The sequence below is a fragment of the Ostrea edulis genome, chromosome 6 (assembly GCF_947568905.1).
Source record: "Ostrea edulis chromosome 6, xbOstEdul1.1, whole genome shotgun sequence".
NCBI classification, from domain to species: domain Eukaryota; kingdom Metazoa; phylum Mollusca; class Bivalvia; order Ostreida; family Ostreidae; genus Ostrea; species Ostrea edulis.
This window is the reverse complement of record NC_079169.1, coordinates 65,082,566-65,109,796: the sequence shown is the minus strand read 5'-3', so window position 1 is coordinate 65,109,796 and position 27,231 is coordinate 65,082,566. Positions and strand designations below refer to the sequence as shown.

The window sequence follows — 27,231 nt, the reverse complement described above, 5'->3', positions numbered from 1 at the left end:
TGGGGTTGAGACAAGGGGTCTAATTCCCTTTTCTAAAGGAGTCAAAACCCTGGAAAAAACACATTGAAGGCTACCAATTGACTTTAAGGACTGTAGGCTACATTTTAAAAACCTTAATATCTCCTTATCCAGGCTGACGTCAGGCCCGAAACTTGCCAGTTCCCAAGAGCAGGTCCTGCTCTTTAGAACCCTACCCAGAAAAATTATCTGAGGGGGTCGCTTAGTACCCTGGCTTGAGGTTAAATAAAGCGTGAATTTGCACGCGAAATTGACAAAGTAGGGCGATTGGGATACCTCCAAAAAATAAGTCTCTCTCCACCCCACCCCCAAGATGGGGGATTGGGGTCAACTTTTGGGAGGGGATGTTTCTGTCTATTTCCCTTCGGACCAGGGTAAAAATCCCGTTAAAATCCACGGATAAAAAAAATAGTCAATTAGGGTTAGAAAAATCAAGTAATTTCAGATTTATATATTTTGATGGGTTGGGTGGGGTATACCCTTCATACTATCCTCGTTCCTGGGTCGATTGCGGTCATATTTGCAGGGGGCTAGGGATTTCTTTCCCCGGTGGTTAGGGGTTATTTTTAGCCAACAATTCGACCCCCAAGGAACCTTTTCTAACCTTCAACCGAAACCCTATAGGGTTAGCAAAAAGAGGGCTTTTTGTTCACATTACCACAACTTTCTTAATTTTGGCCCGACCTAAACGTAACTTTGTGACGTCAGTGCCTTGGGAGGATCTAACACTCCCGGGCTAAGTTCCTCACCCCCGGGACACCCCTCCCGGAAATCGGGCCAATTAGGTCACATGAACCTAATTTCTGCTATACTCAGATGATCGCCAAGCTCCATGAATCTCTTTTTGATATGAATATAAAGAAAAACAAACATGCATTATTGATGTTTATTACTTAATGTTTATCAAAATTACTGAAGCAACAAATTCAAATAAATCAATTATTGAAATCAGTAGTAAATAAATGGTCATGTAATCAAACTCTCTCCCTCTCTCTCAATTAATTAAGCTACATTTAATGTTACAGAAAGAGATACTCTTGCCTGCCAGTTCTTATGTTTATAAGCACGATATGGTGTGTTTGTTGAACGTTCTGTACAAGAGATATCAGACTTGCATGTACACAACTTGTATAAAGATACTATTGAATTCAAGGTTAATTGTAAAGGTCAAGGTCAATAGAGGAGATTTCCTTTATTCCTCAGATACAAGAGTTTGGGTGTATCTTAGTTGCGAATGGATGTTAACCTTGTTCAATACGAACAAAGGATATTGGACTGTGTTCCAAGTAATCTGAATTATTTTTCAAAATATTAAACAATCATTATCACGAGATCGCTGATTACACAGTGGAGTCGCGTCATTTGCTCTTGATATGCTGAAAAATGATAATGAATAGCACTTCTGGAAAAATTTAGCCTCACTGAGGTATACTTCACTGAAGATGAATAAATTGTTTGGAAAGTACCACAAACGTTTTCAAACTCCAGACAAGCTTTCTCATACCTTCGTACGTTTTGTTGTTGTTGATAATTGCTTGGCTTAGAGGGAAAATATCGCAGCTAATATGACGTTACAATGTAAGTTAATAAATACTTCCTCAAACATTTACACTGTTCATTAATTTCATATTCGATAAGATTAATTACAGGAATTGTAATCAAACAAATGTTCCTTTTCCATACGTGTAAATAATATTGTCCTTGATACTGAATGCAGGAGAAGGCTCTGCTGTCAGATCCGGGTACCTGTAAAGTGCGAAACGAAATCGAAACGAAACGAAACGAAATCTACCGAAACGAAACGAAATCTGCCGAAACGAAACGAAACCCACCGAAACGAAACGAAACCTACCGAAACGAAACAAATTGTATAACCGAACTCTTTTAATTATAATAATTAAAAATGGTATCTTAAGCCCCTGTTAAAGTTTACACATATAAATAAAATTCGCCTCCTCTTTGATGTTGGCTTTCGACTTGACTGATACAAAGTTTTAAAAGTTGGAAGGGGGGGGGGGGGTAAGCACAAAGTACATAGGTACCATGTGCAATTAGCTTCGGATCCATAAATTTCAGAACGGAAGGTTACAGTCTCACAGATCAGAAGTCTGGGGAAACACACTAAACGAGAGATGGGGTCGTCGGCGTTGGATCCGCTTTTGGGCATGAATACATGTTTCAATATTTTTTGCTCTAAAGACAAATATATGTATACATGTGGATATTGTGTATTTGTATGTAGTATATCAAACGGTGGATTCTGAATATGTCCTCCCGTTCTCTTTGTGATTTCTGCTTAAAATTCCCTTGTTCATAAGCCTTTTCAGTTTACAAAATGCCGACCTCCTCCTAATATTATTGCATTAAAAAAATTCCGTTTTCCGTCCCGTTTTCAATTCCCTGTCTTAGCAACACCCAAAATGTATAGAGTTTTTCCATTATTGAAAGTACTCGCACCTCAGCAGTTAAAGATAAAATAAGAGGTTAAGAGCTCTTCCTGCTTTCAATTTTCTCAGACACCAGCTTCTTCAAACAATGTATCTATGCCCAAAGGCGGATCCAACGTCGGCGACCCCACCCCTCGTATAGTGTGTTTCCCCAGATCTCTGAGACTGTAACCCTCGGTTCTGAAATTTATGGATCCGAAACTAATTGTGCATGGCATTTAATCAACTACGGATATGTACTTTGTGCTTACTCCCCCCTTTCCAGCTTTTAAAACTTTGTAACAGTCAAGCCGAAAGCCTACATCGATCAAAGGGGAGGCGAATTTTATTTATATGTGGTAACTTTCACAGGGGCCTAAGATACCATTTTTAATTATTATAATTAAAAGAGTTCGGTTATACAATCTGTTTCGTTTCGTTTCGGTATGTTTCGTTTCGGTGGGTTTCGTTTCGTTAGGTTTCGTTTCGTTTCAGTAGGTTTCGTTTCGTTTCGGTAGATTTCGTTTCGTTAGATTTCGTTTCGTTTCGCACTTTACAGGTACCCGTCAGATCCTATCGTGTGATACATAATAAAATACTGTTTAAATCAAATGAATACAGGTGAATTAATTCAAGCAAATATTCTTTCCCCAAGTATTCCTGAGAAGATTGATTGATTGATGTTTTCCGCCACACTCAACAATTTTTCAGTTATTTGGTGGCGCCCAGTTTTTATTGGTGGAAGAGAGAACCCAGATACAATGTACCTGGGAAGAGACCACCGACCTTCCGAAAGTAAACTGGGAAACTTTCTCACTTACCGGCGCGAGTGTGATTCGAACCCGCGCCGACCAAAGGTGAGAGGCCATGTGATATTGAGCTCCTGAGAAGAAATATGCTTAAAAAAAATATATAATAATATAAATACAATATTGGTCCAGACCACTGATACGCACAAATTCCCTCATTTATTCTTCACAAGCCATACTAAAATCTTCTACCATTTATATCTAGTGACAAGCCATTGCGCACGAGCGATGACGTCATTACTGTAATCTCCGCCTGTTGTCCCTACATCAAGGTTTGCCCACGACCTGACATTACCAACCCCAAAGTTGTAAGCGGCCACGCCTCCTAAAAGTACAGAAAAAGGTAACATGAATCACAGGTAGTGAAACCATTAATCGAATTGTAACTTTTATATTTTACAGTTTATCTGCGTCTTTGTCCAAGTGCTTTTTTGAAAAAGTACAGGGACAAATTCTACTGGTTTTTTTATGGCATAGTCGTTGTGCCGTCAAAAAATATTCACGTCTTTTTCCTCATACCTTCCTTCGAAAATTGAAAAAAAAAACAATCTAAATCCTCTCTACCGACAGCAAGTACACCCTTAAACGGCACAAAACACCCTAATGCAGTGTTATTTACAAGCGGTTAATGTGATAATTGGTTGTTTTTTTTTGTCAATTACAAAAGTATCTAATCTGTTTTATGAAATGACTAACAACTCTTTTCAAATCTTCTCGCCCGAGGTCGCATATGTCCTCACAGAAAATGCCACGTAAAATATCGAAAAAAATATGCATATCGCAAGATTTAAATTTCATCGCTTTCAAACTCGAAAATTACGTAAACTGTTTCATTTAAAACACATGTAAAGTAGTTTTAGGCATGAAATGAATTAATTTTGCTGAAAAAATAAAAAGTTTAGAAACATGCGATTTGCTTGATATAACAAAGATATCGCTATTTGGCCGTCGTGCTTACACTGCGTCAACTAAAACAATATGTGATTTGATAAAGTGACGAAACATGATTTATTGAATTATGGTACGATTTTCAAGCCCATAGCGGAAGTGATTACGTTAATAAATTCAGAGAAGGAAGCTGTGAATAAAAAGTTTATTTATTTGTTTTATTTCGTAGAATTAATTTCCTCTACTTTCAAGACAAGGAAGTACATGTATTTTACGAGGAATCAAAATTTGTCTAAAAATGTGTCTGCTTCTTGGAACTACAAAACGGTTGTCAAAGTTTTAAAGATTAAACTTAGTTGTAACCAATGATGCATGTCATTAAATGTGTTAAGGAATCAAAATTACTTGATGTTAAAAAACTGAAGAAACCTCGGAAATGTATTTGAAACCCCTCTGAGAAAAATCCAAAATAATTGGAATGATAAGATTGAAGGAATTCATGAAATGTTAAAAAACTACTAGTATTACAAAAGCGTTCAGAAAATGGAATTGCAAGCTAGCCTCTTTCATTAAAAGATAGCTTGTCTTAGTCTATCAATTTTTTTTTTTACAATTTCAGAGTGTTTGAATGCTTTTGTCTATAACACAAGTACAGTGAATTCTATTACGAAATTTATATGTACCAATAGGTAAGATCACAGGAGTCTGAAGTTTTATCAATTAAATAAAAAACAAAAATTCCGGGGGAAAATATCCACCGTCTTCTAATAAAAAACACGTTTTGTATTAGAAGACGGTGGATATTATTTTCCCCGGATTTTTTTTTTTATTTAATTGATAAAACTTCAGACTCCTGTGGTAAGATAGAGCATAATAAAATATTTTTTAGAATATCAGGTTGTACTGGATGGAAATGTTAGAAATTCCACTATATTAGATGCTATCATTACTTTTGATATTACTTTAGGGAATTTTCTTGCTTTTGACATCACTTTAAGGAACTTTCTTACTTTGATACATGTAATAAGGGGAATTTATATTTTCTTACTAGAAGGATTGCACTATCATGGCATATTTACCTTGGATGTGTTGTTGTGGTAGCCATGTTGGAAACTTGACCTTGACAGCCTGGATAAAGGGCACAAGGGTATATCTAGACATCATTCGAATGTGGTCACAGCTGTCAAATTTGTATTTGGTACAAGATAATCCGCACCGACACACAGGGCAGATTCGAAAATCGCACTAGAAAAATATAAAACATCCGCTGACATTTCAGATATGCACATTACCTTCATTCGAGTATCTAGTTTTTCATGCAAATCTTACTTGCGTACACAGTGTGTTGAATTGTGAGTGATGTAAAGCACAGAGACGAAAGTTGGAAATTATTACAAGTAATTAAATAGGTATAGGAAATAAACAACCAGACTTCAATTTCAAACTTTATTGCTATCATTTCATACCCACATTTTATGATCCACATTACATGCCCACATTTTATGATCCACATTACATGCCCACATTCCGTGATCCACATTACATACCCACAATCCATGATCCACATTACATACCCACATTCTGTGATCCACATTACATACCCACATTCCGTGATCCACATTACACACCCACATTCCATGATCCAAATTACATACCCACATTCCATGATCCACATTACATACCCACATTCCATGATCCACATTACATACCCACATTCCATGATCCACATTACATACCCACATTCCATGATCCACATTACATACCCACATTCCGTGATCCACATTACACACCCACTTTCTGGGATCCACATTACATACCCACATTCCATGATCCACATTACATACCCACATTCCATGATCCACATTACATACCCAAATACCGTTATCCACATTACATACCTACATTCTGCGATCCACATTACATACCCACATTCCATGATCAACATTCTGCGATCCACATTACATACCCACATTCCGTGATCCACATTCGGTGATCCACATTACATACCCACATTCCGTGATCCACATTCGGTGATCCACATTACATACCACTTTCCGGGATCCACATTCCGTGATCCACATTACTTGTTCACTTGTCATCATCATTTACCACACAGAATACATTGCAGTTTGTAATTATACATGTATCTAACCTGCATCATGCCATAGGCTTGGTGGTGGTCTCCCCATCCGTCTGGCGTCAGGGAGTATCCAAAGTTTGATTCTCGGCTGGCAACACCAGCTATAACAGCTGGATGTAGACCTACAATATCAAAAGCAGTCATTGAATATAAACAGGCTGACAACACGATCTCAACAACTACAACCGCTGGATGTAGACCTACAATATCAAAAACTGTCATTGAATATAAACAGGCTGACAATACAATCTCAACAACTACAACCGCTGGATGTAGACCTACAATATCAAAAACTGTCATTGAATATAAACAGGCTGACAACACAATCTCAACAACTACAACCGCTGGATGTAGACCTACAACAAAACAGAATTCTCCTAGTTAAAAAAATAGAGAAAAATATAGTAAAACTGATGCAACGAGTATAACTATAAAAGCCTTGAAAAATTACTGGATTGGGAATGTTATATAGGTAGGAATTTACCTTGAAAGGTTAGTGCACAGATGATGACCTTGAACTGAATTTCATTCATATTAGAATATATTCTGGACAAGCACTTGAAAATCGATTTTTCAATGAAAGGTAAGATAACAAACAGTGATCAATCTCATAACTCCTACAAGCAATACAAATAGAGAGTTGGGCAAACATGGACCCCTGGACACACCAGAGGTGGGACCAGGTGCCCAGGAACTTCAACCAAGTAGATAATGTATGATTATATAAAAAAAATGTTACATTTCATATTGGGTGGTTGGTTGTATGTAAAACTTATACGGTACCAATTTTGATGCACCAGATGCGCATTTCGACAAATAATGTCTCTTCAGTGATGCTCAACCGAAATGTTTGAAATCCGAAATAACTATGAAGTTTTAGAGATAAATATAGCCAAAAACAGCGTGCCAAAAAAGTGGAGCCAAATTCGTCCAAGGATAAGAGCTATGCATGAGGGAGATAATCCTTAATTTTGAAATGAATTTCTAAATTTTATAACAGCAATTAAATATACATCCGTATTTTCAAGCTAGTAACGAAGTACTTAGCTACTGGGCTGTAGAGACCCTCGGGGACTAACAGTCCACCAGCAGAGGTCTCGACCCAGGGGTCATAATGTAAAACTTATACGGTACCAATTTTGATGTTGCTCGGGATTTTTTCAATTACATGGAGACGTCACCATTCCATATTGGAAAAAGGGTTGTGTTATATGGGGTTTTACCTTAATTCACATTTCTTAACCAAATCATACCATTAGTGAAGACTATACTCGTTAATATTTGGTATCCGACTCGTGTTAAAACGTACTAATTGTGGTTTCCACCAAACGTCAATAATGAATACCGCCATTCGTCGGAATTCAATTCCGCAAAGTTTGCTGATACGCTTGACATTTAATTTATGACCATTTGACCTATGCCAGCTCACTAAGTTTTCTACCGATAGATTCTATTTATATCTTAGATATTCAGGAAATATCACTGTTGATAGATGAAAGGTGAAGATAACGAACAGTGATCAATCTCATAACTCCTATAAGCAATACAAAATAGAGAGTTGGGCAAACACGAACCCGTGGAAATACCAGAGGTGGGATCATGTGCCTAGGAGGAGTAAGCATTCCCTGTCGACCGTTCACATCCGTCGTGGGCCCTATATCCTGATCAGGTAAACGGAGTTAACCGCAGTCAAAATCAATGCGCCAAGAACAACTTAACAATCGGTATGAAACACGTCATACATCATTTGACCCAATGATAGGTTGTATTGGCAAACTAGATCGTTATAACGACCTTAGAATTTGCGAAATGCTGACTTTAAACGACACTGTTGGAACCCCTGCACCATCAACTTGTTTGTCAGTAGCCTACCTCGATTTAAAAGCTGATCATACACAAAACAAGCTCTAGCGCATCGAATCAGTTGAGAGATATAAACACCATATGCAGGTGATAATGGAATATTGCTACATAAATATGGGAAGTTGACGATGGAGAAGCTGAAATCATCCCGTTTGTCATAAAGTTAGAGTTGTTAGTTTGTCGTTAATATCTACTTTCAATAAAATATCTAAGTATGGAGCAGAAGTGGATGACTTTGTGGGGTCTTTTATTTCGAATTCACTGGGATATATCGAATCGACATTTGAATGAAAATTATTATTGTTAATAGATAGTACATCGTCGATATATCTAAATGTCGAATTGAAGACCACAGTAAGTGATTTTTTCTTCTCACGTAGAAGTTTTTTAATAAATTCTGCTTCATTGGAATATAAAAACAGGTCAGCTTAGAAAGGAGCACAATTCGTGCCCATGGGGATTCCAACAGACCATTGGAAGACCTGATCACCAAAGATCTTTGATGAAAAGCAATGCGGCAGCCTGACTGACAGATAAACCCAAATTGATGCAAAAGCTCTCAATTTTGTTATGAGAACATGACGATATACAAATCTAATGTACATACATGTAGCATCACACACTAGTAGTAAATTTAGTTTTGTGAGTTTTCCTTATTTTTTTTTGTTGTTGTCTTTTTTCTTTCTCTTTTATCCTTATCTAATATCTGTAAGACAAGTAGCAAAACAAAAACGTACAAACTTCATTTCCAACTTGCACGAAACAGCTGTGAAATTCATTTGCAAGACTAAGATGATAGTCCACGTCCCTTTGAGATTCCTGTACTCCTACAAAATTAAGTACCAGTTTCATATTCAAATTTCACTTGTATGGGTTTCAGTAATACATCAGAACTAAACCGATATGTTCATTCATTCACTGGAGAGGTATGATAAAATGATCCCGACATTTCTCAGCATTGCAGATATATTTAGCACTACATCAAAACCGTCTGTATATATACTTAAAAATATACATGTTTCATAATTAAGTAAAGCGATATACAGTATATTTTTATGCATTTAAATTAACCCGTATATGTAATTAAGTATAGAGGTATTTCTACATGTAATTAACTAATCAGATACCAGTATATATGTAATTAAGTATAGAGATATTTGTACATGTAATTATCTAATTTGATGCCAGTCTATGTAATTAATTTAGAGATATTTGTGTAATTAACTAAATAGATACTCGTATGTCTAATTAACTCTATAGATAATTGTATATGTAATTAAGTAAAAAGATATCTGTTGAAAATAAATAGCTATAGTACATGCAATAGATAGTTGTACATGTAATTAAGTAAAAAAAAAAAACCAACTGTAAATATGAATAAACAGATGTACATGTATAAGAGAATGGTTGTTTATTTTAAGTTACAATAATTATAGGTTATAGACCTTGTATGGGAAAATATGACGACCGAGTTTTTGGGCGCGTAGACGGACCGAGCTTGCGAGGTCCGCCCGCGACAAAAAGCGAGGTCGTCATAGTCTATAACCTTTTTATTACATACTTTCAATTTCAATTAGAAACTAGCAACGATTTTATTTTTAATAATTTCTTTATTGGTTTAACTGAGAAAAAATTTTGCGGGCCGGAATGTTTTCGGGCATATATCGTGTGATATATGCCCGCAAACTTTTAAAGAAAAAAGAAGAGATGAAATTGAAAGTATATAATAAAATAAGTTTTAAAATATAATAAAATAAGATTTATTATTGTCAAGGTATAATACAATAAGATTTATTATTGTGAGGGTGTACATGTAATACAAGATTTATTATTGTCAGAGTGTGATACAAGATTTATTATCGTAAGGGTGTAATGCAACAGATACCTCCAGATTTTTTTCCGGTCGGACGTAAAAGCATAAAATCTCCATAGCAATTGACGCCTCCTTCAAAGTAGATAATTTAATATTCATTTAATGACAAAAGAATAATATCACTATGTACAGATGTTGTTTTTTTCTCTAGTCCAAGCGTTACTACACATCGTTAAAACTATAATGATTAGAAATCTCAATTTTTCACTGATATGAACAAACGTTTCCTGCCTGGTATGTTGATAGTTTTGCGGTGATATTGTGCGTATACTTGTTATAAACCAGACGTAGACTTAACTTACCTATCAGAGTGGATGGAGACATTGGTAATTTTTTTACTTTTGCTTTTTGGTTGGGAATACAACACTGTCTCTTATAGTAGCCATCGCATAGACCCTCATGATACCTGCCTTTGCAGGGGAGATAAGTCGGTCCACATAAACCACCTTTCTGCAAACAAGGTCCATCTTCATCTGAAATCAAAATTTTCAAGGTGACATGAAATTTGAATTCTGTCAATTTCTGAATTTTATATACATATCTATGTACAAGTACAAGTATAATTGTACATGTAGTTTCGTTAATTTTCACTGGCATTGAAAGTCGTGTCGTGGATTTGACAATATTGTTCCTAATTATACGTAAATTCATGGACATGTATTCTTCTCTTTCTCCTTTTTGGTATTATATAAAAAAAAAAATAGGAAGGAATGAATATTTTGGTGATTTGAATTTCTGAAGTCTTACAGAAAAGGAAATTTCTAAATCAAGTTCATATGACATTACAAATAATTATAATTCTCCTGTTACACAATCCGCAATATAAGTATCACCTGTAGTAACATTGTAGTGTTCCCACTTCCGGATCGCATTATACAGCGTGTAACCGGGACATGACGTATTTCTGGCGTCACGATGACCATACAAACTGTACGATATTTTGATCGCATTCCTGTGAACACCACAAGTCAGAAGTTTTTGAGCTGCACTCAAAGCGATAGACCCTGGCATTGTGTCATTGAAATCTCCAATGAAAGCTACAGCCAAGGACACATAATTATAGCGGTAGGTATTTGACCCTACATGGTCCCAGCCACGTCCTTTGTACACTTGGCCATCGCCGCCAATCAAAAAGCCATAGGCGATGTCGCTCCAACCTACAAGTGTAGAAAATAGTTGATGGTGTATGCAATGTTTCAAAAATATCATGAATGTGGTAAGAACTGATATGTGTCGAATAAGCAATTGTAAATTATATATATATATTTACACATATACGCTGTATATATCGGAGCCAAATCTCCTAGCAGCATGTAACCAGCGGGCTCGATCGCTTGACCATCTAGGCAAGTAAAAAAAACTTGCTTTCGATGACGATGGAATTCTTGCCACGCTGTCACACGCTACACGGTCATTGAGAATGGAAATGGGACACAGTTATTTAAGGAGGTATGCTACACCAGAGAAATCTGATATGGATGAAAAGTGGAGAATATAAACAACAATATTTTAAAATTGAAAACTTTCAAATTTACTTTATTTAGTCAAAAAATGCATTTTTAGTAGAAAGCAATCTGAAAAAAGTTAAAACCCCTGTTAGACTCGAACACACGATCTACAGTTCAGCAGTCGACGTGCTAACCTACTGAGCTACTCAGCTAGTCGATGATTTTTTAAATGAATATGAAAATATTGCTGATATTTATGTTTTCATCCATGTTTTAAAAGGAAGTCAGTCATTATGACGATGTAGAGTACATCCTTAACGTACATTTCAGAGGATCATACAAGATACACATTGCATTTGAAATATTTTATATAAAGCACGGAAATATGGAGCACCAAATTAACATAAACTCAGATAATTGAAGATATCTTCAATTATTTGAAGATATCATCAATTCAATTATTGCTCTCTTTAATTGAATTAATGCACGCATTAAATCAATTATTGCTCTCATCAAATGAATTAATGCGCGCTTCAATTCAATTATTGCTCTCATCAATTGAATTAATGCGCGCATCAATTCAATTAATGAGAGCAAAATTTGATTTAATGCGCGCATTAATTCAATTATTGCTCTCTTCAATTCAATTGATGAGAGCATCAATTGAATTAATGAGAGCAATAATAGATTTGATGCGCGCATTAATTCAATTATTGCTTTCTTCAATTCAATTGATGAGAGTATGAATTTCGTAGAAATATTGCTCGCAATAATTGATTTAGAGCTCGGTATAAATAATTTGATAATCTCTTTAATTCAATTGAAGATATCTTTAATTATTTACAATGCTTTTGTATAAGTAATTAATGCACGCATCAATTCTTTTAAAGAGAGCAACAATTCAATTAAAGAGATCATTAATTCAATTGTGGATATGTTGAATTGAAGATATCTTTAATTATTTAGTTGCTCTCTCTAGAAGAATTATTGCTTTCTTCAAATTAATTAAAAATATCATTAATTCAATTGAAGAGAGCAATAATTGAATTAATGCGCGCATTAAATCCATTATTGCTCTCATCAAATGAATTAATGCGCGCATCAATTCAATTATTGCTCTCAGCAATTGATTTAATGCGCGCATTATCTCAATTATTGCTCTCTTCAATTGAATTGTAGCGCGCATCAATTCAATTGTTGATATCATTAAATCATTTGAAGAGATCATTAATTCAATTAAAGCGCGCATCAATTCAGCAGAAGAATTAATGCTATCATCAATTCATTTAATGCGCGCAATAATTCAGAATTGAAGATATCATTAATTATTTGAAGAGATCTTTAATTAAATTGTCGCGCGCATCAAATGAATTGATGATATCTTCAAATAATTGAAGATATCTTCAATTATTTAAGTTTATGTTAATTTGGCGCTCCATACGGAAATGGCAATGAATATTTAAATGAACTTAACTGCTCTAAGTGAAGAAATATTTAATATAAAGCACAGAAAATTTCACTCTATTTGGATACCCACTTCCGCCCCTACCCGGGGTTGAACTCAAGACCTGCGGAATCAAATCTCCTAGAAGCATGTATATGTATATATATATATATATATACATATATATATATATATATATATATATATATATATATATATATATATACCCATCCTATGATACCGCGGGGTCCTACGGTACCGAGGTAAAATGTATTTCGGTAAAATACGCACGTCATGCATGAACCGCGACATGTCGGTGAGTTTTCTTTAGATATTAGATAACTATTGCAGTACTTGAATTTATAACGATTGAAAATTCAACATTTTTCATTAATTCCTTTTCTTGTTTTGTTATCTACTTCTACATTAATATGAATTTATTTTATTGTATTAGAATTGTTGAATTTTATTGAGTTTTCTGTTAATTACATGTATACTACAATTTACATTTCACGAGATAACGGCCCCTTTTCACAATTCTAGCACCATTAGGCTGACATCACTGTATTTCTATAAATACTGCAATATCGTAGTAATCTCGTTTTCAATCGTATACAGCTATTGTCTCACAATCAATCATTTGTAAACAAGCAGTTACATTAACATCTGTTTGTGAATTTATATGAATGAAAACAACAATAAATAAGATATTCATCAACCACTTAAGATTGACTGAAATCGAGTCGACAAATAAAAACGAAATTCTTAAGTACCGCGGTATCATAGGACTCCGGCATAATTGTGACTCTACCTCTGTCCTTCATGTGAAACCTTTGAATGATTCTCATCGAGGAGGAACACGACTCTGTGTTGTCACAATGCTCCATTTCCGTGTGATGAATGAAGAACATGTTCACAGGTAACGCCAATTTCTCAATGGCTTTTGGAATAGCCGCTCCCCATGTGTCACGTGACAAAATTGGAAGGCCCGGACAATCGCCAGTATCTTGAACTGAATTTCAAATAGAATATTTTACAAGGAAAAATTCATGTAAAACATACATTTTATAGCATTATAAAGGTAAGGACCGACACACGGTTTTTGTCAGTGAAGTGAATGTTACACGGTGATATTCTATGAATGCCTCATGTTTGGGATCACCTATACAGTATTAAATCTTATTAAAAATACACAGGCCCTGAGAAGTAGTAGTTACCCCATCTAATATTGTTGGTTATGTACAGATAACCCACACTTTTAACAAAAGAAAACACGCCAAACTATAGTACAAATTCTGGGTAGCCTTTGATACGTGCAATAGAGAAATTTTCGTAATTCTTAAAACAGGGTACCCAATATCGATGGTTGAGAAGATAATGCGATTATGTCAAATGGTGCGAATGGAAAAAAAATCATCCATTTCTTCAGCTGTACTTCACACCCGGAGGGGGTATAGCGAATGCTGATTTCTACTCCAAATCAAACGGGAAATGAAATGTACAGTCCACACCCTGATACCTTCATAGGACTATGAGCAGAAAAATGGTTAGAACTCAGACTCAGCCGTGGAACACCACATCACTGCAATTTAATGCATAATATAGAAAAGAAGAAAACAACACACCGGAAGAGCGACCTGACTGCGGACAGCAACTCAAAAGTCACAGAACTGGGAACCAGAAATCAACTGGATTAAAACCACCAACGTGTTAACTACGAATATGTTTCTACTACCATAACAAAACATTTAAAGAAATTGTAGTCTTTGAAACACCTGTCCACCCAACTTGCAGAGGAAGCTCGCCGATTTTGATTGGAGGGAATAATATTTTTGGGTACAGACTTGGAAAATATGACTAATACTCTTAGACCAGAAACACAGCTTGTGAACAACAGTTTACACATTGCGGATATCCTTCACAACCATGGACTGACCAACACAATTTGTTTTCATTGCAGACATGTCAACTAACGTAGAGCGAGTGGATACAACACCTCGGAAAGCTTAGAAGTCGGTAATAGTTAAACTAAATAAGATATAAAGTATAGCAGTACTGAATACCACTGGGGAAAGTCAAATGTAAAGGAGATGCTGAAATATGTTAGACGAAAGAGCCTACGAACAAAGAGGAAAGAAGCAAGATTCAATCCTGAATGAATGAAGATATTGATATCACAGGTTACAATAATATCGATGTACACGTATTTGGAAGTATTTGCATTGAGCATAGGAAATCTTTAGCTGAAGATAAGGTCCCATATTACGAAACAATAATTAATGTCCATTTCATCTTTCGGTTTCCTAAATGTTACGTCAAAATGCTCTCAAGTAGACTATCAAAATACTTTTACACTACATAATTTTGTAACCATTCATTCTAAGAGAGGTAGTATGAAATGAGTTCATTTTCCTATTGTTAATTGCAGTACTATGTGAATGCATCTACATTAACAAAAGTTCTGTGTTGGTAATAGAAATGTATGTCTTTATAGGTTCGACCAAGCTCAACTGACGAAATCTAATGTCACTGCAACAAAATGAAATGTCTTAAATGATGATCTCCTGGAAATCTAAATGTAGGAGACATATTATCTTTTAATGACATGCATTAACACCACACTGTACCAGCACTTGCCTCAGATGATGAGGTTGACTAGGGTGAACTAAAACTAGTAGGGCTGAGAGTATTTTATATTACATGCATATCCCAAGACTTCCAGCAATCACAACTTTGAACTGTTAGCTGAAAGCATTATTGAAATTCAGTGTTCGTGGTTTAAAATAAAATAGCACGTACATGTAGGTGTTCATTTTGCTTGTGGATATGCGCGAAAACAAGGAAAATTAGGACCGTACAAATATTAGTGATATTACAGAACCAGGTTGGAATAGGAATACGAACACATAAAGAACTCAACACTCACTGTAGAATCGTATGTCATGAGAGGTGAAGATAACGAACAGTGATCAATGAAAGGTGAAGATAACGAACAGTGATCAATGAAAGGTGAAGATAACGAACAGTGATCAATCTCATAACTCCTATAAGCAATACAAAATAGAGAGTTGGGCAAACACGGACCACTGGGTATACCAGAGGTGGAATCAAGTGCGTAAGAGGAGTAAGCATTCCCTGTCATCTGTCCAGGGCCACTGCTATGATCAATCAATGACCAGTAAGAAAACTTTGTCCATGGCTTTACTTATCACTCTAACCTTGAAGTTTTAAGTTAGTTCATTGTTTATAAATCAGTTCAGCAAAAAGTACTGTATCCTGAATTAAATACGGTAGTATCGAAACTAGCATAAGGGACTTGACGAATGACTGAAAAACAAACTGGTCTAAACTTTTTCATTCATATGCCTTTGTCTTGTGTTACTAATGGAAATATTACAACCATGTTGTAAGACTTAGATTAGATTATGTCAAACTTCATGAGACCCCTGTCATCAGAATTAACGTCAAACTTCATGAGACCCCTGCCATTAGAATTAACGTCAAACTTTATGAGACCCCTGTCATTAGAATTAACGTCAAACTTCATGAGACCCCTGTCATTAGAATTAACAACAGATTGGAAGAGAGCGAGCACCAAGATATATCACAACCCCTCAGCTGGAGACCCTGAGAAAAACGAGGAAAAGTTATAAGGATGCCAGATAAGAACAACCCCCCCTCCCAACTGCACACTGCTGGACCTCCATGTGACATCAAACACATCCAGCAAGGTTTGTATTGCTCACTGACACTACCACTGCAATGGACCTTAATTATCCCCCCCCCCAATACAGTCCGCATTTATATACATGTACACATTCACAAAACTATGTTTTACCAGTATGTGGCAGAATAGTCTGCAAGATGACGGTGGCCACCCGATATTAGCCGTAGCGATAGAACATTTCCCCCCCATAAAGTTTAAAAATAGAAACTGTATCAATCATAGTTGTGCACTTCTGCTTCATAGTTAGATATTTTATTGTAGACAAACTAACAACTCAACTGTATGATAAACGGGATGATTTCAGCTTCTCCATCGTCAACTTCCCATATATATATATATATATATATAGAGAGAGAGAGAGAGAGAGAGAGAGAGACAGAGAGAGACAGAGAGAGAGAGAGCAATATTCCATTATCACTTGTATATGGTGTTTACATCTCTCAACTGATTCGACACGCAAAACCTTGTGTGTATGAGCAGTTTTTCGAGGTGACGTAAGTCAGCCTCGTATGTCAGACCCCAGCTTCAATGGCGCCCTGTTTTAATCACTACCATTTGCGAAATCACTTTGATTTTTAATATAAGAAATTTGTTGTCACATATGCTAATGCAACGTAAAAGCTGTCACAATTCACTTTGAGATTGATATAGGATCCATATGTTTACCCTCTACGATAAGCGAGTTAAATAAGAATGTATGAAATCGCAATTTTTATCCCTTCGATATGAAACAAAGTCCACACATCAAAAGGAATCGCGAATTAGTGTTTAGGTTTGTAAACAAGATCAAAATTATTTGTCGTTTGCCACCATTTTATTCCACGATCTTAGAAAAACAGAATTGGACTGTAGGAAACGATTTGCATTGCTTCTGTATTCATTCGCATTTTCACATATAGACGGGGAAAACATGGTCTATTTTTCTCTAGGAATTCTGGGTAAACAGATGTCTGAATGTCTGAAGATTATGTTAATTAGCCGATTTATCGCCTATCAAAAAATAGTTCACATTGATACTATGTTCCATTTTTATTAAACTGTTATATATAAATTCTGTTTTATGTCAGATTGAAGAAGTCTTCCTTGTATGTGATCTGTTGTATTTATCAAGCAGAAATTGTGTGTAATTAGAATTTTAATATTAAACTCTGCACTATCTCTCTGTATCCATACGCGCCACGCTATCCTGTTTATCAACAAGGAGAAAACGTCTTGCCTGAGAGAACTGATATATTCTTGCCAACGCATTAACTCAAGGTAATTATCTGACACCCAATGTGTTAATTTCGTACAATTTTACCAAAATATTTCTTTTGGACGCATTTTTTGAGATTTTAATACTAAATCTGGGTGTAAACATGTAATCTTCGATCGAAAGGGCCGAGCGTCATTTCCCGCGCTCTTTCATGGTCAAGTCAGATAACTGTAAACATTGATTAAGAAATATAAATGAACATGTTTTTGTGAATATATTTGTTATTCAAGAAAAGAACTCCATTGGAAGTAATATATTGGAAATCACGTTTACATTTCTTTGTCACGAAATATGATTTATCTCAAGAGTTGAATGAATTATCTCAAGAGTTGACACTTGTTTTCAAGAGTTGATATTTCAAGAGTGGAAATTTTCTTGGACTGGTTTAACTTTGACTCAAGAATTGAATGAGTTATTTCAAGAGTTGACAGTTGTTGTCGTCATCAGATATGAAGGGTAGCAAATGAACTCTTTTAAGCGGAAATACCCAAGAATTAGTGAAAATTTTGTCACATTTTTTTTTTTTTTACAAATTTCAACAACAACAACCACAGAGTAAAAAACACTGTAACTTATGTGAAACCTTCGTTTCATAGTGTATTCAAGTATGTTCAAGTAATAACCTCCAGGGGTAGGGTATGCCAACAATTGGGGATCAATACTTTACAATGAAATATATAGGATTTTTAAAAAAAAATCTTCTCAATTAAAAATATTGATATGGAAGCATCCTTAGTTAGTCTAGATTCAAGTTTGTCTTAGTTACGACTCCAAGGGGTTGGATGGGACCACATTTTTAAAAATCTTCCTACTAAGCACATCCTTGGTAGGTCAGATGTGCATTGTGGCCTATGGGCCTCTTCCTCACATATAGCTTAATTATGCTTGCTACTCAGTTTTAGAATGTTTCAACAGTTAACACATTTCATTACCTCAAATTGAAGGTATAACATATGCTTCAAATTACAAATAATACCATCCAACATATTATATCCTTCATTTAATTCGATCTTGCATTAGAATCCATGCCATTCACTGCCAAACGTCACCTCGTTTCAGTACCTTCAGTACTTTGATTAAATCGAGGCAGGCTACTGACAAACAGGTTGATGGTTCAGGGGTTTCAACAGTCTTTTTTAAAGTCTACATTTCGCAAATTCTATGGCCGTTATACCAATCTAGTTTGCCAATGCAACTAATCATTGGGTCAAATGCTGTCCTCTTAAGCACCTGATCCCACCGCTGGTATATCCAGGGCTCCATGTTTATCCAAATCTCTATTTTGTATTGCTTATACAAGTTATGAGATTGATCAATGTTCGTTATCTTCACTTTTCATTTAAAGCAATACTTGCCATTTTGAATTATAATAAATCTAGCAACATACCTTGAATTTTTGGAGAGCAGCATTTTAGTCCAGCGACCCTATCACAGTTGGAAGAGATATAAGAACCGTTACACTGCTCTGTTGCATTCTGACATTTCCCGCCAACACTACGGCATGAAACCTGATCTGTGAGAACATATATATAAACACTGATTGAGGAACTCTAAGGTTAATCGATCCTCGTGTGATGTCATTGGTTTTTGCAAAAATCTTTATCTAATTAAACTTTGCGCATGATAGAAATATATCTTTCAGACCATTCACTGCATAAAATAAAAAAACTGGTAAACTATTGATATTGAAAAGTTTATATTTTCCATAGATAATCAATTCTCTATAATTAAAAAAATATTGTCAAGGGCAATAACTCCTATGCTGGTATTTCTTCTACTGCATGTCTATTATACATGATTTCCCTAATATCCACAATTAATTTATGCATATTTATGAATGAACAGTTGTTTTTTTAAATGTTGACATTTAAAATTTGTCATTTCAACAAGTTTTTATCCACTTTAATTATTCTGTAAAACGAAAATGTGTGATTTTCTGATGTTAACATATTCTTCCAGTTTGTTTTTTTTATGTCTGACATCTTAAAAAATGTGGCAACATACACATTTTCTTTGGTTATTGATTATATTTAACTACATTGAATGGAAATTAATACAGATTTTGCATTTTTAACCAGTCACATGAGGATCGACCCACCTTAAAGGATATATAAAAGACGCGGTCGACTTGCATAAACTTAAGCGTCACACGCTTGTGTATACTGAACAAGAAGTTACCTTTAATGTAGAATTCCTTGACAAGGTTCATTAATTCGTAGCCCAAGATGTTCTGAGCCAATAGTGACAAGACAAAAACATAGCTTAAACTTGCGATGGCAGGCATTTTGTCTTCTGTTCATCAAGTGAGGAAGAATATCAGTGAAAAACCTGTTATTTTTACTTCCTGTTTTTCTACTTATAATGAATGCTTCTTAAAGCAAAGGAGAAGGAAATTAATCCAACAGTTAGGCGTTTTCCATCTTGCCATTCAAAGGAAAATGTAGTCTGTAAATATAGTAAAATGATAGTACAATTGTGAATCTATTTCGGAAGGATTTTTAAGCATGAACTTCATACGTCACCGTCTTTAAAAGCTTTTTCCTGATGGCGTACCTTCTATTTCTACAATGTAGTTACAGCTGCTGTCAAGCTAGGTGAATTCCTGCAACAGTTAGAACCATTCCACAGCATATCTTGATTAATTGAAATTAAGCGTGTTGATTGTTTTTTCTTTCTATTTTTGTTTTTGAGAGTTAACTAAATCATAGGGTCCACGTAACTAATGGTGAGTGACCAGGATGTTCCTGTTGATAAGTCTAGCTTTTAAAAACTCGTACATAACAGAAAATGATCAATTGAAAAAGAATAGAGTTAACATGGTGAAGAAAACTTCTTTTTAAAAGAGTATCCCAAGACTGAAATTCTCGTTAGAACTGCTCAAACAGCAATAGTGATGGCAGGACTGAAACCAATATGGAGAGACAAAAACACCAGTCTCACATTCAAACTGTATTCACTACATGCACTGGACATGGACGCCCAGACAACAGAACTGCAGAGGAAAATCCAAGCAGTGGAAATGAGATGTTTCATCAGAAGACTACTCGGCATCTCGCACACAGAACATGTCACAAGGGAGGAAGTCCGGAAGACCATCAACCAGCATGAGAGCCACTATGAAGAGCTATTGGCCACTGTATAGAAAATGAAGCTAAACTGGTACGATCATGTCACTAGGGGTAGTGGACTGTCAAGGGTAATGTACAGGAGAAAAGACGACGAGGGAGACAGAAAGAGATGGACAGACAACATTGCGCAGTGGACAAGGGAAACTTTCGCCACAATCCAGTCCCTCGCCCATGACCGTCACAAACAGTTGGTGTAGCATTCAGTGCCCCTATGACCCTGAAGGGTTAAGGGACCAGTGACAATAGCCGAGTTCTAACAAGTGTACTAAATTATTTTGTTTAGAAATATAAACTTGTTTACATAACACTGAGTTAAGACTAAAATATTGACCTTATTCTGGCATTAAAAAGGTGCACATTTTAGTTGTCAATTTTAAATGAGTTATATTTTTAATGTTAAACTAAGAAAAGTCAGATAAAAATCAGAAGACATAAACTAGTCCCTTTAAAACAAGCGATCTCTATTTGCAGAATTGTAACGTCATTAATCTACGGCTGTTGGCAAATTCATGAAAAGTCAATGACACTTTCCTCTCAATTTGTTACTTGGGGAAAATTGTCCTTTGCCCAAGCTTTTAAAAAGATATTCTTATACATTACATGTTTGATTTGGCTGAGGGTGATTAATTTATTCTTTATAGTTTATTAAACAAAATTGACTTGGATATGCATGCCCTGCTATTTTCTTTAAAAAGCGTAAAAATGCACGTTTTTGTTGTTGTTGTTGTTGTTAAAAGGAAAAAAAAGAACAGAGACTCAGTTTGATAATGATGTGCAGTTTCCTGCTTCTTGGGCTTCTTAGGTACTGCATGTAAGTAACACTGTGAATATGTTGAACATACATTGATAACATGGCCAAACTGTAATAAAAGTGAAATCGTACACGCTTCTTTGGTTTATCTTAAAAGCTTTGAATTTTGAGATTTATATTTGTACAAGAAAGGCAGTTATATCAGAAAACGGAAATAAATATATTTTTCACCAAATTGATTTTATTTTGGAAAGTGACATTACACATCGATTCGAGTATATGGATGATACTATTTCTTGTCTGAAAGTCGTTTCTGGGGAACATTTAGCCAATTTTACTTTGAAAAGTGGAGAACGATACAGGAACATTCATCGCGTTCTTCAACGAATGAACGTTTAGATCGTGTACCATTAGAATGAGTAAGTATCTCTGATTATTACAATGGAGAAGGAGAGGAAATCAATTACATAAAGTTCATTATTAGAATATAATGATAATAATATATATGGTCATATTGTTTAAATAAATTAGAAATCATGGAGTTATTTGCCAATGTAAGGGACTCCTAGTGAGACGTGCAGGTGCGCAGTAAAAAGGAAACTGTGGTCTATATAATGATGAAGAACACCAACTACATCACATTGTAACTTAGCTGACGAAATTTTACCAAAATATCGATGTGGATTATTTTAGTCCATCCTGTTAACTAATTCCAGTATATTTACTGATTTCACCAATACAGCTATTTTCAACGAAGACAAAACAGCGCGTCTATGATTATTGGTTGTGTTTACGTCCCGTTGAAAATTTTTCACTCATATTGAGACCTATGCTTGGCACTCAGGGCTTTCTTTATCGTACCAACGCCTGTTGCGACATAGGACCTCAATTTTTAAAATCATATCCGAAAGACCTGTGATTCTCACTTCTAAATGCCGAGCGTTTGGCGAAGGAGCAATCGCTACCTATCTTACGTCTGGGGTTTAACATGGCAATGGCACGAGTGGGGCTCGAACTCACGACCTCCTGGTTACAAAGCGAACGCTCTACCACTGAGCTTACGTTCAAGTAACATTGTCAGCACGGGTAGTGGATTGTCTTATTCTCTTTAGAGAAGTCGAGAGGCATAGCCTACATCGATGTAGGCTATGCCTCTCGACTTCTCTAAAGAGAATATGGATTGTCTATGTTTACGTCTTATTAAATCAAAGCAACACTTCTTTACCTCTCTACCATAAAAAAAAATGTGTAGTTTAAAAACATATGTAGTTTTAAAATATGTTTTACGGTGTTACCGTTGAGACGAGTGAAGACCAATAACATCTTGCAACACTGACGACTTCAGGCATTGGGGAGTTGGGACCTTACGACAACCAAGGGGTACTGAGGACCTATTCTTACGGAAGCAGATAGATGCCAGGGTATAGAATTAATATTTATTTAACTGGCGGCCGCCAGTTAATTTTATGGCAGCCGCCAGTTACTTTAACTGGCGGCAGCCATATAAATTTAAAACTGGCGGCCGCCACTTAATTTATATGGCGGCCGCCACTCAATTTAAATCATTTATATGGCTGTCGTCAGTTATTCAACTCCTCTCTCTTTCTCTATATCTCTCTCAAAATGAAAGGGGTGCAATCCTTCCCCAATGCTTAGTAATATGTATGTGATATATATACAATTAAGAGCATTAAATTTTTGTTTTTCGATTGTACTGTTAAATACGTAGAACCACGGGGCTGACCCTCCATTTTTTTGACAACGTTCAATTTCTGTTATTTTCAAATGCAAACTAAGTTATTTTCAAATGTGAAATAAGATTAATTGGCGGATTGGCACCAACCCCACTCTTTTGGTGGTAGTAATGAATGGTAAAAATGTAATAATGAATGAACTGATCAGTTGAAGGAGGAACTGAGCCCCCTCCCTCCAATTTAGGAGTACGAAGTTTGGGCAAAAGAGACATTTTAGGTTCCTTCTCCTCCGACTATCCCTACACTTTGAAAAACGATGCTGTGTGTTTGCGTACTATTCTAAATCTTTCCAAAATAATCACTAAGCGATACGAATTATGTTGTTTTTGCAATTGGCAGCCGCCATATATAAATTAAGTGGCGGCCGCCAGATAAAATAACTGGCGGTCGTCAGTTAATTTATATGGCGGCTGCCAGTAAAATTAAATGGCGGCTGCCACATAAATTAAGTGGCAGCCGCCAGTTAAATAAATATTAATTCTATACCCTGGCACCTATCGGCTTCCGTATATTCTAACCCGGGTCCCCTATCTTACAAACAGTAATACTGAATTATATGCATGCTTTATTTCATGTCCAAGTTGAATATACTTAACTAAAGACAGCTAGAGACAATTGGCGATAAAATACTGGCCCTTTCAAAGTTTGAAATTTTTTAATATTAAAACATGTAATTAATAAAAATCACAAAACAGTAGTCAGCTGTAATTAGAATTGCAAAAATTACATGCAAATTTTGCATGGAATATGAATTTCAATCATAGAAAATAAAAATGGTATATCATGTTGGTCATAACTTGAAGCATACAGACCAGGCCTGGAGGTTATAAAATAAAGTTTGAGTTTGAACATAAAAGCGTGCTCAGAAAGTTTAATAACCTCCAGGCCAGAATGTACCGAAACACATACTTGTACTGTTAAATACTTAAAAATTACAGTTCAAGGTCAGTTCGAAAACGTTAGCTATTTTATATACTACTTTCATTAGACCTTCTCTAGAATATGCATCTGAAGTATGTGGTGGGTGTTCAAATCAAGATTCTGAAAAACTTGAAAAACTACAGTTAGCAGCAGCAAGATTGGTTACTGGACTAACACCATTGGCATCACGGGAATCTCTATATTTCGAAACTGGGTGGGAACCACTTATTGTTAGAAGATTGACAAAATTAAGAATAACTATGTACAAAATTTATCACAATATGGTACCCGAGTATCTGAAAGAAATTTTACCAAATATTCGTTCACTTGAATCAAATTACGTTACCAGACAATCGCAAAATTATGGCATTCCTAAATGCAGATTAAACATCTATAAATCATCTTTTGTAGATAAAGGGTTACGGGAATGGAATTCCTTGCCCCTAGAAACAAGGCAATCTACGACACTAAGTTCGTTAAAAAATTGTTTACGCCTCCAAAAATCGCACCTTCCATCCTTTTTTTCTTTCAGAGAACGCTATTGGAACGTAATCCATACGAGACTCAGACACAACTGTGTATTGCATATAGATTTAATTAGATGTAACATCATTGACAGTCCTCTGTGTACTTGTGGTAAAGTAGAAGATGCTTACCATTTCTTTTCTCATGTGCAAAATACACCGCCCCAAGAAATGACCTAATTAATGCTATTTTTAGAATGGATAATTTGCATATAGTAGACACGCATGTATTATTATGGGGAGATAATGCAATCAGTACCACAGAAAAATGAAGAATTATTTTCCTATGTCAAGTTATTTATAAAGAGATCTGGTCGTTTTTAGTTGATGGAATTTGCATAACGATTACTTTGTACGTACTACATGCATATATTTATCAATTGTACATACATGTATATATTAATCAATTGTACTTATATATCTACAGATATAATTATTGATATAATTGCTTTATGAAAGCCAATCATTTTTGACCTTTGATACCTTCGTGTTTCATTTCTTGAACATTATCATATATGTAATCAAATGTCATATAGGAGAGGGCGTTCTAAGTTTTAAGAACTTGTGCTCAATCCGTTTGTTATAACATCCAGACAATAAAATATGTTCAAATCACAGATCACCGAAACACATCTTTAATAATTTGATAGAGAATACTGAGATGTGAAAAATGCTTGTATGAACATGTATGTACACTGTATGAGACAAAATTCAGTAAAACAGTACGTGTAATTAAAAATATGCAAAATGTAGCACTTTAAATAACAATTTAACAGAAGAATAAAATATTAGTTAAAAATAATAAGATTTATAACTTCACTAGACAAATTACTGTACGTGATGTGTAACAATGATAATGAAGTAAAATTATTGTTTTACCATACACATATACTTATTTATCAGATAGGACACACACTTTTTATTTCACATGTGATATAGGACAGCAACTTTTTTGTATTTATTGATTTGAACATATTTTATTTCATATATAATATACAACAGGTTTGAACACAAGTTCTTACAACTTACGAGGTTCTCACCTTAGATTAATTGATAACAATTGTCATAAAACATATGTATAGATAAAATAAATACATGTACATTTAGCATAAAGTGAATTACTATCATGAGAATTTGCGTGAATTAAGTATGAATTTGTGAACAGCATTAAAAATTTTGCTGTTAGTTTCATACCCCAAATTGTCACTGCCCCAAAGTAAAATCCGTGTATCAATAATAGATAATTCTTGTATTTGAAAAAGTTCGTTAAACATAACATTTCTTACTACTGAAAATCTTTTACAAACAAAGAAAAAATGATATGCATCTTCTCTCATACCACAATGACAGTTAGGAGAATTGACAATGTTTTTTCGGTGTAAATCATAGTTCAGCAAACAGTTATGTCTTAATTTAGTATGAATTATATTTGCTATTCTTTTGCCAAGAAGAAAATGTTAAGGCACTATTGAAATGGGGGACCGATCGATGCATTCCATATTCTGCATGTCCTATCTCAGATGTGTAATAAAAAAGTGTTGGTTCAATCTATAAATAAATATACATGTATGATTAAACAACATGTTTACTTCATTTTAAAAATCTCTAGAGTTCTCCATAATTATCACTTAGTCTCTCCATTGTTATATCAACTGAGGGAATCAAGTTCCGAGAAACTTTTGTTTACTTAAATTTGTCATGTTTGTTCGGTAATTTGTCTAGCGAAGTCGCAAATCTCATTACTTTCATCCTATTTTTTTTCTTTTTGTTAAACTGTTGTTTAAAGTGCTACATCTTGCAATTTTTTAAATTACTGTTTTACTGAATTGTTGTCTCATGTACTAGCAAGTATTTTTTACACCTCAGTATTCTTTATAAAAGGTGAAAGATAACGAATGGTGATCAATCTCATGACTCCTATAAGCATAACAAAATAGAGAGTTTGTCAAACAGACCGCTGGATATACCAGATGTGTGATCAGGTGCCCAAGAGGAGTAAGCATCCCCTGTCGACAGGTCACACCTGCCGTAAGCCGTATATCTTGATCATGTAAACGGAGTTATCTGTGGTCAAATCAATGTGCCAAGAACGGCCTAACAATCGGTATGAAACAAGCTTAAGTCAGACAGTAATCGACCCAATGATAGGTTGTATTAGCAAACTATCAAATTTATTATATATATTATCGTCCGTCGTCATTGTTCTTCACCGGAAAAGTAAATTTCAGGACTTGTTCTTTTAAGAAAAAAATATACAGCGAG

At 35.2% G+C, this 27,231-nt stretch overlaps 1 protein-coding gene across 1 annotated transcript; it reads right to left on the bottom strand.

Annotated features, from left to right (window-relative positions):
- Window positions 1–890: 890 nt before the first annotated feature.
- On the bottom strand, window positions 891–21,376 carry LOC125647490 (uncharacterized). Its single transcript, XM_048874165.2, has 10 exons — window positions 20,070–21,376; window positions 19,279–19,404; window positions 13,721–13,921; window positions 10,851–11,174; window positions 10,320–10,490; window positions 10,030–10,089; window positions 8,882–8,971; window positions 6,294–6,403; window positions 5,221–5,386; window positions 891–3,578 (listed from the first exon to the last, which is right to left on the bottom strand). Exons 1-10 carry the CDS (start codon window positions 20,173–20,175, stop codon window positions 3,442–3,444), a joined length of 1,491 nt encoding a protein of 496 aa, XP_048730122.1. The 5' UTR covers window positions 20,176–21,376; the 3' UTR covers window positions 891–3,441.
- Between the last annotated feature and the right edge of the window lie 5,855 nt (window positions 21,377–27,231).

What these genes read in the sequence shown, in the direction of transcription:
- LOC125647490 (XM_048874165.2), bottom strand. Translation starts at nt 20,175, where the DNA reads ATGCCTGCCATCGCAAGTTTAAGCTATGTTTTTGTCTTGTCACTATTG. An exon ending in CAAGGAATTCTACATTAAAG is followed by an intron (nt 19,405 to 20,069) that starts GTAACTTCTTGT and finishes ATGTTCTCACAG; the next exon opens with ATCAGGTTTCATGCCGTAGT. An exon ending in CTGCTCTCCAAAAATTCAAG is followed by an intron (nt 13,922 to 19,278) that starts GTATGTTGCTAG and finishes TTTGAAATTCAG; the next exon opens with TTCAAGATACTGGCGATTGT.